Below are 18980 nucleotides of genomic sequence, written 5' to 3' on the forward strand. Positions count from 1 at the left end.
AGGTGCTATGTTCCAGATGCAATTTGATTGGTCAAATATTCAACATCAGGTTGTCAGTTTGTTCACTGAGCTGGTAGGTTTGTTCTCAGACATGGTTTTGTCACTTTGCTAGGTAACATCACCAATGAGCCTCTGGTGAAGTGTTGGTGTTCTGTCCTGCTTACTATTTATGTGTCTTGCTCTGTTGTGGTGGGTGATGTCATTTCCGGTTCTGTTTCTGAGAGGTTGGTAAAGGGAGTCCAAATCGATGTGTTTGTTGATGGAGTTCCGGTTTGAATACCACACCTCTCGGATTTCCTGGGCGTGACTTTGTTTCGCCTGTCCCAGGATGGATGTACTGTCCCAGTCGAACTGGTGTCCCTCATCGTCTGTGTGTAAGGATACAAGTGATAGCTGGTAATTGGTAAATCCTGGTGTGTAGCTTCCTGCCCGTTTGTCCAAGGTAATGTTTGTTGCAGTCCTTGCAGGGTATTTTGTATATTATGTTTGTTCTGCTGGCTGTGGGTACGGGGACCTCTGAATCCATCAATAGTTTTTCAGTTTGGTGGTAGGTTTGTGGGCTACCATGATGCCTAGGGGTCAGACTAGTTTGGTTGTCACCTCTGAAATGTCTTTGATGTATGGTAGGATGACTAGAGTCTCTGGGCATTTGGTGACTTGCTGCACAGGTCTGTTGCACAGGAATCGGCAGACTGCGCATATTGGGTAAGCATTGTTTCTGAATACGTGGTATAGGTGTTTCTCCTTGGCTTCTTGTAGTTCCGGGATGCTGCAGTGTGTTGTGGCTCACAGCTCCATTTGTGTGGGGGGTGGGATGTCGTTGAGTATCTGGTCAGTGTGTTTGGCTTTCCTATAAACGGCTGGTCTGCAGTTCTCCATTGGCTTTTTGTTCGACCATGATGTTCTCCAAAATCTCATAAACAAAATGCATTCAAACACTATACTTAAAATACAGCAAAAGAAAGAAGCACCTGGAATCACCTAACTTGATTGGAAACTTCACAGAAGCGTACAGTGTTTAACACCTAAACAGCAACGAGGGTTGGGGGTGGGGGGTGGGGGAGGAATGTAGCAGCATCCCATAAACATACCCACAGCAAAAGGTAAATTCAGTTGACAGACCTTGTCTCATATGCAATCCAGCCACTGAGGAAGAGAATCCCCAGTTTTTGGCTGGAATCAGGAAAGGGAAAAATAGCTGCCACTTCTTCAAGACCCCGACAGCAACTGCTGCTGAAAACTTAAAAACTAAAAATCCCTGATTCTGTGGGTGGGAACTTGACCACACCCGTTCAGGCTGCTTCTATTGTTCCAGCTTTAAAAACAAAACACCCAAGGCTCCACAAGGTGTTTTTCTTCTCATAGACTGTTTGGCGCCTGTGCCCCAGTATCTCTCTCTCTCTCTCTCTCTCTAACAGGAACCAGGACAAAACATACCTCCTTAAGCCACAGCATTGTCACAGTCTGCTGTTTGTGACCACACACTCTTCCAAACAGGGTGGTGATACAGCTGAAAGCCAAAGTCCATTTTTCTAATACTTTGTAACCCAAGTTCTCAATAACTATTGCAGTGTATATGATTAACTGACACCACGTCACGCATCATGAGGGATTTCATTGGTGAGGAGGAAACTCTTTGAGAGATCATGAAAGGCATTGTCGAAATACAACTCCTTCAATCTATTCTTTGTTGTGGTCAACTCAACAATCACACTGAGGCCGTGATGACCTTAACATCATGGGCTGCACTGATCATCAACTGAGTGGCCCAATGAGTGAGTGTTGGCGCACCCTTGCTAATTTGACAATCTTCCGTGCCTTTCTCTGAGTTATTTGGCAGGTGTCCCCCTCTGTCTTGTGACAGAGAGTGCCATCTCCTTTTTTTAAACAAAGGTATCTCAGTCAGATTCTATTTGTGTCTCTTGTCAATGAAACCCTTAAGTTAGCCTCTTGAAGGATGATCCCCAAGTGATATCAAGAGATGTGACGTTAATCCCTGCTGATGGACTCGACAATGACGTAGATAGCACATTTCACAAACTGACTGTGTGATAAGATTGTCCTCCAACCATCCACGTTATTGTGGCCCAGCTCACGCAACAAGACATGTCCCTGCACAGCTCCCAACGAATTGCAGAGACATTTAGGGAATTTTTCCTTTACAGAGTGTTCAAAAGGTCATATTGATGGGGAGGACTTGGCAGTCTGTCCTCGGGGGGACTGCATGGCATCTTGGAAGAGTCAAACTGAACGCTCTGACAGTAGTTTGTACAAACGAATTCTGCCGTGCACTTTCTGGTGAAATTGCTGTGTTCGGTTTCTGGTCAGGTTTCTCTTTTCATTGCACACATCTCATCCGCCAACTGAAGGCAACCAATTGGTGTAACTCGGGAGGGTGTTTCACTCCAACAGGCAGGACAGAAATGGGCAGGAGAGGCCAGTACTTTCAACTGCTTTAGTTTGGAATTACAGTCAGTTCTGCTATCATGTGGTAGTTCCATTCTCATGTAATCCTGTGTTTCAGAAAATCACACAATTGCAGCACCATCTAAACTAAAGGTCATTCTGCTACAATGCGCGCTTCATTAATGCAAATTCACTTTTACACAATTGACGAATTGAACACTGTTTCTGTAGCACGAGTTTATACAGTGATAATACAGTGGTAACAATGTGATTCCAACCCCATTAGCTTAAATGATGCTGCTCTGAAGTGACTTTCTTATAATATGAGAATGGAACTACCACGTTCCCCAGAAACGACTGTAATGGGATCAGAATCATGTTATAACCAATATACGCTTTAAAAGTTTGCGCTTTAGATTAGCTATAGTGTGGAAACAGGCCCTTCGGCCCAACCAACCCTCCGAAAAGTAACCCACCCAGAGCCATTTCCTTCTGACTAATGCACCTAACGCTTTGCGTAATTTAGCATGGCCAATCCACCCTAACCTGCACATCTTTGTGATAGTGGGAGGAAACACATGCAGACACAGGGAGAATGTACAAACTCCACACAGAGAGTCTCTTCAGGCTGGAATCGAACCTGGTACCCTGGTGCTGTGAGGCAGCAGTGCTAACCACTGAGCCACCGTGCCACACTAGAAACAGTGTCCCCAGTTTGTCAATCATGTTCTGGTGAATGCATGTTATAGTAGAACGACCTGCAATTTCCTCTGAGCCTCATTTGGTGAACATCTTGAGTCCAACTTATGATAACTGGCCCATTCCCGATGTGTTTGGGAAAGGGTCAGGTCAGTGCACGATCCCATTCATATACCCATCCAAATGCCTCTTAAATGTTGCAATTGTACCAGCCTTCACCACTTCCTCTGGCAGCTCATTCCATACATGTGCCACCCTCAGAGTGAAAAGGTTGCTCTTTAGGTCCCTTTTATATCTTTCCCCTCTCACCCTAAACCTATGCCCCTCCAGTTTTGGACTCCCAGACCCCAGGGAAAAGACTTTGTCTATTTATCCTATCCATGCCCCTCATAATTTTATAAACCTCGAGAAGGCCACCCCTCAGCCCCAGCCTATTCAACCTCTCCCAATACCTCAAACCCTCCAACCCTCCAACACTGGCAAAATCCTAGTAAATGTTTTCTGAACCCTTTCAAGTTCCACAACATCCTTCAGATAGGAAATAGACCAGAATTGCACGCAATATTCCAACAGTGGCCTAACTAATGTCCTGTACAGCCACAACATGACCTCACAACTCCTGTACTCAATACTCTGACCAATAAAGGAAAGCAAACCAAACACCTTCTTCACTATCCTATCTACCTGCGACTCCACTTTCAAGGAGCTATGAACCTGCACTCCAAGGTCTCTTTGTTCAGCAACACTCCCTAGGACCTTACCATTAAGTGTATAAGTCCTGCTAAGATTTGCTTTCCCAAAATGCAGCACCTCACATTTATCTAAATTAAACTCCATCTGCCACTTCTCTGTTTTCCAGTTGGTCTACTTTGTGAGCCTTGCGTTACCTAGGCCAGAGCTCTGGAATTGCCTGGTTTTTCTCCTTGGCGGTGCCTGATGTTGTAATTCATCTCAGCATGTGCCTGTGCATCCAGCAGCCTGGGTCAGCATGAGGGTTTCATGACATTCGGTGGAGCGGGAGGGATCCAGAACCGTGCAGCCAGTGAGAGTGACCGCTGTGTGTGTTTTTGACCCCACCCCACCTTACAGGGCCGCTGCATTAACTTCACTCGGGTGAAGAGCGAAGCCAAGCCAGCCAGCTACCCGATCTACAACAACATGAGGAATGTGGGACCTCCACCCATCTACTGCCCCAACCTCAGCCCTCCTGCCTCTCCAGCCCCGTCGCCTGAACCTTCACCTGCTCCATCGCCGACTTCCTCGCTGCCTCCACCACCACCAGGCCCACCGCCTAGCCGGGCCCCTCCACCATCTCGCCCACCTCCACGCCCTTCCTTCTGAAGCCTCCAGCTGACCCGAGGATTGAGTGGCCGATGGTGAAAGGCCACCAAAGTGGTACTGTGTCAAGGCTCCCTGCTGGCCCGATGGAGATTGTCTTCCCTTTTGTCAGTCTTTTATATATATATACATATATATATATATTGCAGGGTGCAAAACAAGCTCCAATCCACACAGCAATATCCTTCTGAACTTGTGCCAGTTAAAGTTGGCATCGTTGTCTTCAAGTCCATCAATTGTCGCTTTTACGTTGTGTGATATATTGATATTCGGCAGTTACCATTTTATATATAACCTTATTACATTTTTGCTATCTTTCTGCAACTAAAGCCGCTAGGCGGACGACACATTGGGTTTTGAGCAGCCTGTCTAGGAGATTGGCTGTTGAGTTTCTCGCTTCTCTCTCTGCACACGGACGGATGGGAAGGGGACGCCGATATCCCTTGCTGGTTGTGTCAGTTTGAAGGTGATCAGTAACAGCTCCTGACGGGCCTGGGCTGTAACGCAGTGTCCCGTTTGGCATCGCCGTCCATCACAACAGATATCTTGCAGCTTCGATTCCCAGCGTGCTCCCTCTGTCGCTTGGGCGGGGGTGGGGGGGAGGAGGAGGGGGACAGTGGGGGTGGTCGTTGTTCTCCAACTGGGACCCACTTCTCACCAGGGTAGAGGAGGGGGGACAGGGGGACGTTGTCACGGCGCAGTGGGGAAGGAGAAGCTGCATGGGGACAGCTTGCCCGATTTAGGGGTTTTCCACCTTCCTGCCCCTCTCCCTATCTCTCTCTCTCACTCCTGTAGCCCTCCTCCCCCTTTCCTCCAACCCTGTATCAGATACCGTTGTGGTCTGGCTGGGCAGATTGGGGCCAGCGGGTGGAGTTAGGGAACTGCAGGGCAAGGGGCAAACTAAACAAACTGGTGATGCTGCTCTCCTGGGGGTGACCTTCCAATGGAAGCAGCTCTTCAAGCTGCTGGGATTGTGCTGCTCCCTGGGGCAATGGTTGGAAGGTGGATGGGCTACGCAGGTTTGTACCTCCCACTGACACTCACCCCACCGCCGCCCGTTAGTGCCCTCCCTCAGGGGTTGAGGGGAATGGGGGCACCGGCAGTGAGACTTCCCACTTGCCCTGTGCCCCCCTCACCCCCATCACCTCGATCCCACCGAGCGAGCATGGGGCAACAACATACCTGACAGGAAATGGGTGAGGTTCCTGGAAACGCTCCACTATCCCGGGAACTGGTGGACTTCATCGGGAATTCTACGGGACTGGGACCCACTGAGTGGAAAAGCTGGTTGTGGAGATCATGCATATCTATCACGATGTGGGGAATCAGCAAGGCTGGCAAAATAAGAAAGGAGAATTGGAGATAAAACAGAGAGAGACAGATTCAATCCAAGAGAGTTTCCCATTGGGAAAGCATTTGGGAGCAGGATGTATCATTCCGTATGGATTCACCTTGGATTGAAAGAGTAACTAATAACTACCAAACTACTTCACCTCTGGAAGCAACAAGAACAAAAGCACACCTCTGGTCTTTTCATAACTACGGCGGTTCCTTCTCATCTTGCCTTCCTTGTCACCCAGCACCTGCCAAAGCCTTCATGTTATTGTCCCTCTCCCTCCATTTCAGGTTGCAGGGAAGGTTATTGGTGTGACACCTCAACTGGCTTTTAGCATCACAGTCTTGGACGGTCTTGAACACAAGCGACAAACCGAGCCAAAGAGATCGTTGACCACCTTATATTTTTTCCTTCCCCTCGTGGTGTTCAGGGATGTTATGACACACCCTCTGGAGCAGGTGGGACTTGAACCCGGGTCTGACCCTGTTAATTGTGGACCATGGAGAGAAAGCAATCAGCTCCATCAGACTCAGCAGACAGGGCTGTAAAATCACCTCAAGTTGCTGCATGAAGCAAACAAACAGGATGAAGATAAATAGAGAGCCCTGTCTGTTCAGTATCGTCTCATGATTGAAAGCACCCGATCTTGCAGATTATACGGAGCTCATTTTACTATCGGGGAGACAAATTGTTGATACCTTCTGGAGCAAAGAGTGGATTATGTTGTGAAAACTCTTGGAAAAGTTTCCAGCCTTACCTGGAATCATTTGAACAGACAATGTGGTCATTTTTAAGCATATTATTTCTCCGCATGTGTGTGTGTGTATGTGCGTTTACAGCCCACCAAAGAGAACACAGAGTTCAAGGGGTGCTGCGGGGAAACACCCTCGAACCCAGTGACGTGAAGAACTGATGTTGATCAACAATTGGTAGCACTTCTCTCCAGAATGCTTCCTGGTCATGGGCCACATTCCGATAGGAAGACAATACTCCGGGAAAGGAAATCCAGGCCTTTCTGATGCTCGTAATGGACGGGAAGGCTGACCAAGTTGTTAAATTTACAAACACTGCTTGGACTGAACCGACATTCATGACTGACTTCAGATCAGAGCCGAAGATTAAACAACACCGTAAATGGACAGCACTTGCAGAACTACCCCGACTGCACTCATTGATGTGAGGAGAAGTGGCTTAAAGTCGATGTGCGGGACCCACTCTCTGGAAATAACAGAAATCGGTTCAAGACTTGCACTTTTTATTTTGAATTGCCTGGGAACCCTTTGCATTCCCCCATGGCAACACTTCAGCCAATCAGAGTCAACTTGCCAACCAATCGGCCCACCCTTTTCTCCTGCGTTATAAATTGCTGTGACTGTTCGGAATCTGGGGTATTCTTGCATTTGTCCTGACGAGTGTTACTCTTTGTTGGGAAAGTTAACACTTCTGAGACGTTTCTGCACCTATCCATTTCAGGCCTGACCTTCATCAACAATGATCTGAGATGAACTAGTTACAGAGCCTAAGCTCACAACACGTGTTGTCCACAAGAGTGTGGGACAGAAGGTGTGCCAGGTCAGAGCAGCAGCATCTCCCTGACACCAAACTGAAATGTGGAAACTTGAAGGTGAGAAAGAGGATTGAGGTCCCGAGTAAAGAACTGATCAAAGTAGGAGGGCACTGCAAAGAGTCTTGATTGAAAGAGGCTGCATGGACAGGTGTTTGCTTTTCAGGAGAAATGTCCAGGGGAGTCATGCAGACCATTGTATTGACAAAGCAGAAAGACAAGGAAGTTGGCATAGAAACAAGAGTTGGAGCCTTGGTGCGATAGATCAGTCGATGGTTCATAAGTTGTCATCTCCTTTCTGTGTTGGAGGAGGGTGACAGATATGGGATTCATATTCATCCATGAATCCAACAATATAGGCCACACATGGGCCCTGACAACATTCCGGCAATAGCACTGAAGACTTGTGCTCCAGAACTTGCCGCTCCCCTTCCACTACAGCTACAACACTGCCATCTCCCTGACAATGTGGAAAATTGCCCAGGTATATCCTGTACACAGAAAGCAGGACAAATCCAACATGGCCAATGACCATTAGACTACTCTCAGCCATCAGTAAAGTGATGGCGATGTCAACAACAGCAGTACTGCTCAGCAATAATCTGCTCACCGACAGACAAATTGGCTTCTGCCAGAGCTCCTGACCTTATTGCAGCTTTGGTTGACATGTGAACCACAAGAGCTGAATTCCAGAGAGGAGGTGAGAGTGACAGTCCTTGACATCAAAGTAGAAAACACTGGAGTCAATGGATATTGGAGTTGGGGGCAAGGGGGAAGTGGGAGGAAGTCTCCACTGGTTGCAGTCGTTCCTAGCAAACAGGAAGAGGGTTGTGGTTGTTGGAGGTCCATCATCTCAGCTCCAGGACATCTCTGCAGGAGTTCCTCAGGGTGATGTCCTCAGCCCAAATATCTACAAATAGCTGATTCATCGTTGACCTTCCCTCCATCATTAAGTCAGAAGTGAGAATGTTTGCTGATGATTGCACAGTGTTCAGCACTATTTGTGACTGCTCAGATACTGAAGCAATCCGTGTTCAAATGCAACAAGACTTGGACAATATCCAGGCTTGGGCTGACAAGTGGCAAGTAACATTCGCGCCACACAAATGCCAGACAGCGACCATCTCCAAAAAAAGACAATCTAGCCACCAGCTCATCACATTGAATTGGATCACCATCATTGAATCCCCCAGTATCAACGTCCTGGGGTTACCAGAGACTCAACTGGACCAGCCACCTAAATACAGTAGTTACAAGAACAGGCCAGACATTAAGAACAGTGCAGCAGGGAACTGAGCTCCTGTCTCCCCAAAGCCTGCCCACCACCTTCAAGCAAGGAATGTGTTGGAATACTCCCCACTTGCCTGAAACAGGTACAGTTCCAACAACACCTCAGAAGCTCTATACCATCCAGGAGCAAGCAGCCCCTGCCTGACTGGTACCACATCCACCCCCACCCCCAACACTGACACTCAGTACCATTTGCACGATGCACTCCAGAAATTTGCCAAAGATCCTTAGGTTGCACCTTCCAAACCCATGACCACCTTCCATCTACAAGGGCTAGGGCAGCAGATACATAGGGACACCATCCTCTGAGCCACTCCCCATCCTGACTTGGAAATTTACCGCCGTTCCTCAACCTGGGTCAAACTCCTGGAATTCCCTCTCTTAGAGCATTAAAGCAGATGGTCTCTAGCAGTTCAGGAAGGTGTCTCAGCACCACCTTCGGGCAATAAATGCTCACTCAACTAACAATGTTCAGATCCCAGGAGCGAATTTTTTTTAAAAAAAAGTTAGTGGTGCTGTGTAAACAGAAGTATTATTATTCAGTAAAGGAGCCAAAGATGTAAAAAAGCATATAGTCTTGACATAATTTCACAAGAACGCTTTCGCTTGGCAATGCACGACAATGGCACATATCTTGGCCAATTGCATCTCTGCATCTGAAATAACACAGTGTGTGTGTGTCTCTCTAAACTGCAAATGGCTTGCTCAGCATTTCCTTTCTTTCCCAAGTCAGCTCCACCTTCTCGCCTCTCTCGGTAGGTTTGGGAGGGAGTGTGGGTGGAGAGAGATCTCATGCCCCATTCCCCCAGCCTTATTCGGTTTTGCACTGAAAAGAGACCGTGCAAACTTTGTAACTTCCCGCGTGGATTTCCGTCCTCACGGCTGGCTCTCAGAGGCTGCAGCCGGGAGGTTGAAAGCTGCAGAGTCACATTTGAGACGGTTACTTTTCATCATTGTTTGCAGATGTGCCTCTTGTTTTCATCTGCATGCGACATCTCCTGGCTACTGCCGGCACTGCAGGGCAGAGCCCTTTATCAGGAATCTGTTCCCTGATTCACCCCACACGCACATCTCTTCCCTCTCCCCCCCAGCTCACACCGTCTTTGTGCTGCTCACAAGCTTGCTTTTTAGCTCCTTTTTTTGCTTTGCATTGGCTTCATTTCCCCGACAACGCTGCAACTCACCTCTCCCTCCAGGTAAAAACGAGGACTGCAGATGCTGGTGCAGATGCCTCACCTCACCCTCTGCCCACTCCCTGACGTCTACTTTTACTGGGGACCCTTCAAGGTGTTGCTTGAGGGTGACCTCAGCGAGCTCAGTGCAGGTAAATGAGATAAGTGCAGTGTGCTGCTCATTGGTTGGCATGGACATGGTGGGCCGAAGGGTCAGTGCCGAGGAGCAAGTGGGGACTGCAGAAGCTGGCGATCAGAGTCAAGATTGCAGTGTTGCTGGAAAAAGCACACAGCAGGTCAGGCAGCATCCGAGGATCAGGAGGATTAACGTTTCGGGCAAGAGCCCTTTATCAGGAATCTGTTCCCTGATTTGCCTGAAACGTTCAATTCTCCTGATCCTCGGATGCTGCCTGACTTGCTGTGCTTTTCCAGCAGCACACTCCGGACTGTTTCAGTCTCTCTCTCTCTCTCTGTCCATCCTGCCAGCGTGCAGGTTTAGACTGAGTGAGGTGAGCAGGGACATGTGTGGCAGCAGTTCGGGGCATTCCGTTCTGGGCGAATATTTCCCTGGAACTCAGTGCCCGTCAGGACGGGAGAAGAAGCCGAAACCTTCATTACATCGGGCAAGTATTTGGATGTGCAGTCGTGATGCTAAGGCAGACAGGGTTGAGGGACAGAGTATACAGAAAAGGGGTCGATAGAGTCAGGGATTGAAACCAGGCATTTGAACACGAGGTTCGAACCTCAGAAGATAGCCAGAGGAGTCGAGGACTACGAGACGTTATTTGCAAGTGGAGATTTTCCCCATTTCACGTTGTCTCTGAGACCAGGGGAGCACCCCCCCCCCACCGTCACCCTGACCCCCCCACACACCAAGCAACCCTCTGATGGTCAGTGGAACACATTCAGTCCGCCCACTCGCTTCAACGGGACGGACAAAACCAAACCATGAATCTGCAACTCGGCGCAAATCAGAGACACACACCTCAGCCCCAGGGTGGGGATCGAGGGCTTCCAGACCTGCCCGCCTTTGGTTCCGTCAGCAGACAGCGAACATCAGGGACTTCCCAAAGGGGCTGGCCGTCAAACTCTACAAGATCGACTGCACCCTTTGCTCTACGGCCATTCCGATCGACACGGGGCGCACACCCAACCGATCAGATCAGAAATTGCTGAAAGGGAGACTGAGCAGGTCTGGAGGCATCTGAAGGGAGAGACAGAGAAAGCAGAGTTGACGTTTCGGGTCCCCAGTGACCCTGGAAGGTTCATTTCAAATTCGATCTGAAAAGTTATGACGGGGAGTGGCATTCAGTCGGGGTGGGCGCAACAGGAACCTCCTGATCCAGGTTTTCCTGCTCCCTCGGATGCTGCCTGACCTGCTGCGCTTTTCCAGCACCACTCTGGTCTGGGTGCAAGGAGGGGGGATTGGGCCCATCCTGCTCTGTCTACAGGAAACACCGCACCCACCCAACCTTGCAAAATCTCCCCCCAACCCTCCCTCCTCGCTGTTGTGTCATCGACTCTGTTATTGGCAGTGACGGTGTTCCCCTTAACCCCGGTCCAGGGAGCAGGAGAGAGAGTCAGGACCTCAGATGCCGGAGAGCAGAGTCAGAAATCAAAGTGTGGTGCTGGGAAAAGCACCTAGCAGGTCAGGCAGCATCTGAGGGAGCAGTTGGCCCGATCAGCTCAGCTCCATCCAAGTGAGTTGTTCCCATTGAGTGTATGTGTGGGGGGGAGGGTGGAAAGGATCGCAGGAGGAGGCACGGTTTATTGCCTGTCCTGAGTTACCCAGACAGCTGGGACCACCCATTCTTCCCCCTCCATCCCCAGTGAGCAATTCAGTCCGTGGTGCACATGCCCACCACGCTGCAGCCCCAATACCGGGTTCATGGTGCCCAGCAAATGAGGGAAGGGAGGCCTTGGGGGGATTGAGGCAATGCTTCTTAGTGGTTTTGGGACTGGGGGTCAAAACTGGTGGCGATGGTGGAGGGTGTGTGTGCGTGTGTGGAGCGGGTGGTAACTTGGTATAGACTGCTTATCTGGGTACCGAACCACTGCGGTTTCTCTGGAGATCTGCCACCCACTGAACCCACTCACAGTGTTCTGAGACAGGATTTCCCTCGGGAAACTGTGGATTCATCCAATCCTGAGCTCCTCCCAACACAAAGCCCCAACCCCACCAACTCCCAATACAGGCCAAAGGGATAGTCACAACCTCCATGCAATGTTGTCCCAGTGCATTTGAACCTGGGTTTCCGTTATTCTGTGCAGTTTACACACAAGCAGAGGTGATGGACCCCAAGTTAAAAACTGAATCATATGGAGTGGTCACCAGCCGAGGAGAAATCTTGTATCATTTCATTGCATGCTCCACATCTGCCTGGCTGAAGCGTCTCAAATCCACAGTGGGGACTGTTTCTAAGGGGTGGATTGGGGCAGTAAATTATTGTACAGAGGCCAAGTACTTGTTTATGGCATGTTGATCAAGCTGTGCTTGTTAACCATTGCTTTACTGCCTATTTGATCTGTTTACATTTTCTTTGGGTTTTGAACGAACGCCTGACTTTCAGAAATGCAAAAGTAAACACACACAAGGACTTCAACAAGGATTGCAATTCCACCAGCTCATTAAGACTGATTGAACCAATACTGGCGAAACATCCGCACTTGACAGCTTCCTGGGCATGTGAGTCACGTGGACGAATATCTGAACATGATTGTTCCTGTGGAACTGGAGTGCAAGAATCACCTGTACAACCTACTGGTTTCACCCACTTGGGTGTATCATTTGTCACATGGACATGGAAAAGGATTTTTGGTTCACATTTTGCCTGGTTGCTGGATGCAAGTGGTCTCATTCTACACAGGACACAGAAACACAGGAACAGGCCATTGAATCCCTTGAATTTGTTCTACCATTCAAGGCTGATTTGTGGCCTAACTCAGTACACCTGCTTTGGGCCTGTAGACCCTTCCTAACTTCGCTCAGCAGAAAACAAAGATCAATAACACTGATTTAAAACAAGCAACGGACTGGTCTAATATCAAACAAAGAACTGCAGATGCTGGAAATCTGAAAAAGAAACAGAAATTGCTGGGCAAACTCAGCAGATCTGGCAGTGTTTGTGGAGAGAGAGAGAGAGAGAGAGACAGAGTTAACATTTCTGGTGCAGTGACCCTTCTTCAGAACTGATTAATCTGTCTGGTGTCCAGGGATGTCACTGACACACTTGCTGTGGCGTTTCACCACACCGCGTAATCCCATCCTCCAGTTGTATGTAATGAGTGTAATTTTATTGAAAGCAGGCTGAGGAAAGAAGATAACTATGATATTCATTTAACAGACTATAAACAAGGTGTCGGCCGGCTTGGGCAGTTGACCCTTAACCTGTACTTAATTCCGACCTGCAGCACATTGCTGATTTCCTCAGGTTGAATGACCTGGCTGGGAACAGGGTAACCTGTAATCTTCCTGTACACACAATCTCTTCACAACGGTTTGTGGCATCTACAGGGAAAAATGCAAGCCAAGAAATTAGCGCTGACCAGTGTTGTGTTGTCTCATGCCTTGTCGCGACGAGTCAACCTGTCGGTTGTACCAAAATGGAAGATGGGAACCATGAAAATCATCAGAATTTTATTGTCTGCTCAGCAACAGCGATTCCAAAGCTGTGGGACAGACAACAGACTGAGGAAATTTTGCTGAACTCACAAGCGACACTTTAAGTCACAAAGCAAATCTGTCATTTAAATGGGAGAGGGTTGGGCACTGCCCCTGCCAATGTGTCATTTGACAATGCAAAGATGGCTTTGGGTTTTGGGTAGAGCACCGTCCTTCCCTCCCTCATTCATACCAAAATGGGGAATCAGGCGAGGCCTCCAGAGAGAAGGGAGAAGGAACGTGATAAAACAGGCCAGGCTCTGTGCTGGAGTCACTGGCTGTGAGATGTGTGCAAGGGTTACAAAGCTGAATGAGAGCAGCCTGCAGGGCAGCCAACCAGCGAGTCAGCCCACATCCCAGCGTGAGCTGCAGTCTTATCTACCACTAAGGTTGGAAGCAGGTTCATTTCAGGGCCAGGTTCAAGTGAAAATTAGCCGAAACCACTCACACCACTGTTATAGAGAAAATAAATTGATGGCGGGATTTTTTTTGTCTATTCCGTTTTTTTCCCACAATGTAACTCTTTGTTCATTAAACTTGGTGTGCTGGTATCCTTGTGTGGATGTGTCTTTTGCTTCCCCCCAGGGAGCACAAATCACTCAGGCAGTCAAGGAGTTTGAAGATGCTATTTTTACTTTGTGTTCTGTCCAACTTTGACAGTCATTACACTTGTCAAGTTCAGGATGTACTGTAAAGCACTTTGGCATAGTGTGGGGACATGTGCATGCCAAGCAAATAGCTGAACAAAATACACTCACTGCAGAATTCTCGCAGTTCAAGAAATGACTTTTTGGCCCATCATACAATTATAAAAAAACAGGAACAAGAGAAGGCTATTTGACCTCTCGAGCCTGGTTTGTCATTCAGTGGGATCATAGTTGGTCCGACATTCCTCACACCCACTTTCCTGCTCTTCCCTTCATTCCCCTGCTGATCAGGAATGTATCTCAGCCTTCAATACACACAAGGACTCTGGTACCATAGCTGTCTGTGACAAGGTGCTTCAAAGACTCTCAACCCTCTGAGGGGAAGAAATTCCTTTTCATTCTCAGTCTGAAATTGGTGTCCCATTATTCTGAGATTATGCCTTCTGATCTTCATGTCTGTGTCTGCTCTCCAAACGAGTAGCCGCACTCTCATACTCTTTCTCCGGTATCCTGAGTATTCCTGTTTAAAGAAACATCTGCATTCCAGATCCTGACCACTCAATACACCAACACTATGAAGTCACATCTGCTCATTCTTTTACATGTTTGCCCTCTCAACTCTTGATCCTTGCAGGACTGGGAAAGGTTGCTCTCCATCAACGGTGCCCGGATCTTAAGTACCTCCAACATACCTCCTGAGAGAGGAAAGATATAAAAGAGACCTAAGGGGCAACTTTTTCACGCAGAGGGTGATACGGGTATGGAATGAGCTGCCAGAGGAAGTGGTGGAGGCTGGTACAATTGCAACATTTAAGAGGCATCTGGATGGGTATATGAATAGGAAGGGTTTAAAGGGATATGGGCTGGGTACTGGCAGGTGGGACTAGATTGGGTTGGGATATCTGGTCAGCATGGACGGGTTGGACCGAAGGGTCTGTCTCCGTGCTGGACATCTCTATGACTCTCGGCCTTCCCCCGCACCCCACCCCCAACCAAAAGGAGAACAAAGTAGCTTCTCCAATTTATCCTGAAGTGAAATTTCCATCTGTGCATGCATTCTCGTGAACACTTGATGGTGTAACTTCACTTTCATGACTGTGTTATGGCTTTTGTCTGAAACGACACACCAAATAATAAAACATTGAACCTATTGTACTGGAGCTGCTTCTTGCCTCTTGGTGAGCACCACGACTGTTACTGAATAATTGCAGCGACAGCCTTAACTGTAATATAGCTTCAGAGAGCTCTAACTTACTTCACATGGGGCCTTTGCATGAGTAAATATGGTCTCAATGTTGAATCCACGTTACAAGGAGTTGCAGGCCAGGATCTACCAAGAGTCCTGCCAACTTTTTTTTTCCATGTATGATTACACATGCCATAGTTTGACTGCTCAGTGAAAGGCAGATCAGTGAACATGGAAAAATGAAAATCATTTACCAATTACTGTCTTCACTGGAGCATGTCTGCCAATACTCATGAAAGAAACTTCTCAGAGTCTTCAAGAAAACCTAACTTATTTTTATTAAAAGTTATACAAAGACGAGCAATTAATGATGCGCATTTGCCATAAATCATTGACGCAACAAGTAATCAAAAACAAGTAGAGAGCTGACTGAGACAAAGCGGTGAGGATTGTGTCAATCAGATAAAATAAGCCCTCTTAACCTTGAGTGGCAGCAACACAAAACACAAGTGAAAAAGGTCCACACAGCAGCCCCAACCATCCCAATCTTCAGTAATGTTATTCATCTGTGCATGTCCCAAGGGTTAAAAATGAGGGACAAGAGGGACCATGCAAACTTGGAAATTATTGTCCCAATGCCAGTTCATTTAGGTTCTGTCAATCCTGTCACGGAACCAAATATCCCTGAACAGAAGGTAGTGAACATTATGACCACGAAATCGCTTTGGAAACATTTCTGCATTAACAACCCTGATGGAGATCGGCTCAAAGCCCAGGCGATCTTCACATCAAGTTTCATCTCTTTAAGGTGATCAATGACTTAATGCAGGACCACAGACTGTCCAGTATGAAGCATTCAAAGAAAAAAAGTCACCAGATTCACAGCACAATAAGTAGATTATACTCCAGTTAAAGCACTGTGCAGCAACATCATTACCGATATATCAGCCAAACATAGTCTTCAGTCCAATCCGCTGTTGGAAGCCACTGCCACTGGAATTTAATTAGATAAATTTATGTCACATTTTCAGCTCATCAGAGCGAGGGATGCTCATGGTGGTGTGCAATGCAAACGCTCATCCCCAGGCAACAAGTGCCCAAGTGTTCTCAGGTGAGTTACAGCACAACTGTATGCGCAGAAAAGTTCCCTCAATGCTGCCCCTGCAGCTCCAAGCTTGGAACAGCACCTCCAAGTGCACTGGCGTCACTGTTCATCACATCAACTGGTATGTGTCAATTTTAGTGTTCCTGAGGTGGAGAGTGTGCAATGGCTACACTTGTGCTGATGATTTCACATTTTGTTTCCAATGTGCAATGTAAACAGCAGGAAAGAAACATTCCGACGTCTTCTGCAATCATCCTCAACACCTAACACAATTAGCTGTTATCCCATTCCAAATCCAGGTCAAAGACAGTTAATAGCCATGTACAGTACATATAAATGCTGTACATACAAATATCTATCCATTAGTTAATTTTCCCCCTCACCGCCTCACATAACAGCAGGAAGGCGTATGTAACTTAAGAGCCAAAAATTGTGCACGTGCTGTTGCCCTGTTTTATCTCACCCAGGATGCCAATCGCAACTTGAGGACTGGTGTCACTAAAACATTATGTTCTCATCCAGCACGCTTCCCTATTGACATGTGGAATATGGAGAGGCTGCAGCTTTGATATTCATCTCATTAACACATGGAAGGCAATCAGCCATGCTGCTTTCCGAAGTGTTGCAAAATGGACTTGGCGCTGAAATACAAGAGACAACAATAGTGCAGCAAAAGGCTTACTTACACCTGGTACACATGTCGCACACCAAAACACACGGAGTAGCAGGTTTTATAGAAAATCCCCACAGTCCTCACTTTCTGGACATGAATCGATACACGACTCACTGCTGGTGCAGGAAATACCACATTTAGAAACAGACAGAACTGTTTTCCAAGCATTCACTGGGCCAGGGCAGTACAAGAGGAGCAATCAACCTCACTCTTTGTGCACAATAAACAATTCCTTTCGTTTCTTCCTGTTAATGTTATGGCCTTCAGTTGGGAGGGGGTTGGGTAGTATACAGGAGGCACAGATGTCTGAAAATAAGAATGGGATTATCAAAGTCACTCCACAATCCACCAGGGATAATGTTTTTGGCCTGTTTGGGTTTCTTGGCAATTGCATTTTGCAAAGTGGGACTTGGTTTCACTCAGTAAGTTGAACTAACTGCTGCACAAGCCAAGCCATCAAGACATTTTGATGATTTCTCAAATGTTTAAGTGCACACACATTGTAAATCTTTAGACCTGTCTACTCATGGAGCACAGTGATTGTTCTACTAAAGCAATGGCTCACTGTGCCAGTTGTGGTCAGACTTCCATTGTCGTTTCATGCTTTCAGTCTTCGTGCATTTTGCAATTCAACACCAGACAGAGCGGGGTGAGGTTGGGGAGTTAGCGAGCCCAAATGTCACTGCAGTGGCTGGCTCCACAAGCAGAATGCACCATTAAAAGCAAGCCTGATTGTTTCAGATGGCCACGAGACCAGCCAGTGCAGTGTCTGACAGGGTTGCACAGAGCATGGCCAACCTACAGCACAATATGTGGCGGCCACTTGAATGGGCAGCGCTGCAACATTTTCAAGATGGTGCTGTATCGTGAAGATTGCTCGACTGAAGACCTTCTCAGGCCAGACCATCTCCTGCTTTCTATTTATATGTTTGTCCTGGATGGGGTTCCTGGTGATGTCATTTCTTGTTCATTTTCTGAGGGGTTGATAGATGGTATCTAGATCTATGTGTTTGTTTATGGCGTTGTGGTTGGAGTGCCAGGCCTCTAGGAATTCTCTGGCATGTCTTTGCTTAGCCTGTCCCAGGATAGATGTGTTGTCCCAGTCGAATTGGTGTTTTTTTTTCATCCGTGTGTCGGGCTACGAGGGAGAGAGGGTCGTGTCTTTTTGTGGCTAGCTGGTGTTCGTGTATCCTAGAGGCTAACTTTCTTCCTGTTTGTCCTACGTAGTGTTTGTGGCAGTCCTTGCATGGAATTTTGTAGATGACGTTGGTTTTGTCCATGGGTTGTACTGTGTCTTTTAAGCTTGTTAGTTTTTGTTTGAGAGTGTTGGTGGGTTTGTGTGCTACTAGGATTCCGAGGGGTCTTAGTAGTCTGGCTGTCATTTCTGAAACTTCTTTGATGTATGGTAAAGTGGTTAGGGTTTCTGGCTGTGTTTGGTCTGCTTGTCATGGTTTTAGATTAGATTAGGTTTGTTCTTGAGGAATCTCCGGACTGTATTTTTTGAGTATCCGTTCTTTTTGAATACATTGTATAGGTGGTTCTCCTCTGTTTTCCGAAGTTCGTCTGTGCGCAGTGTGGTGGCTCGTTGGAACAGTGTTCTGATACAGCTTCGTTTGTGTGTGAAAGCAGGAGACAACAACTTGGAGGTCACCACTGATGATGTTACCAAGCCACGTAATGAAACGTCTGGATATCAAACCTACAGCTCAGCGAGCAAACCTACACCCTAGATTTTTAAATTTCTGGTGACATTGTAACTCATGCCCAACCTCAGGAATATACTTGAATTGGACACCAAAGCAGCCTGGCTCCACTATCTTCCCACAAAAGACAGTATAGGTATGAATGCAGCAATTCAAGAGTGAGGGTTTGTGCTGTTCAGCGTGTTTCAATAACTCGCTAA

General features: G+C 47.5%; 1 protein-coding gene across 2 annotated transcripts in view; it reads left to right on the top strand.

Annotated features, from left to right (window-relative positions):
• LOC122543053 (anthrax toxin receptor 1-like) overlaps positions 1-8350 on the top strand; it is a 142149-nt gene extending 133799 nt beyond the window's left edge. For both annotated transcript variants that reach the window (XM_043681251.1, XM_043681250.1), the window contains one exon: positions 4195-8350. In XM_043681251.1, the coding sequence (XP_043537186.1) occupies positions 4195-4446 (252 nt within the window). In that variant the 3' untranslated portion in view covers positions 4447-8350. The remainder of the gene's footprint in view (positions 1-4194) is intronic.
• Positions 8351-18980: the final 10630 nt, after the last annotated feature.

Source organism: Chiloscyllium plagiosum, chromosome 42, assembly GCF_004010195.1.
Source record: "Chiloscyllium plagiosum isolate BGI_BamShark_2017 chromosome 42, ASM401019v2, whole genome shotgun sequence".
Lineage (NCBI taxonomy): Eukaryota > Metazoa > Chordata > Chondrichthyes > Orectolobiformes > Hemiscylliidae > Chiloscyllium > Chiloscyllium plagiosum.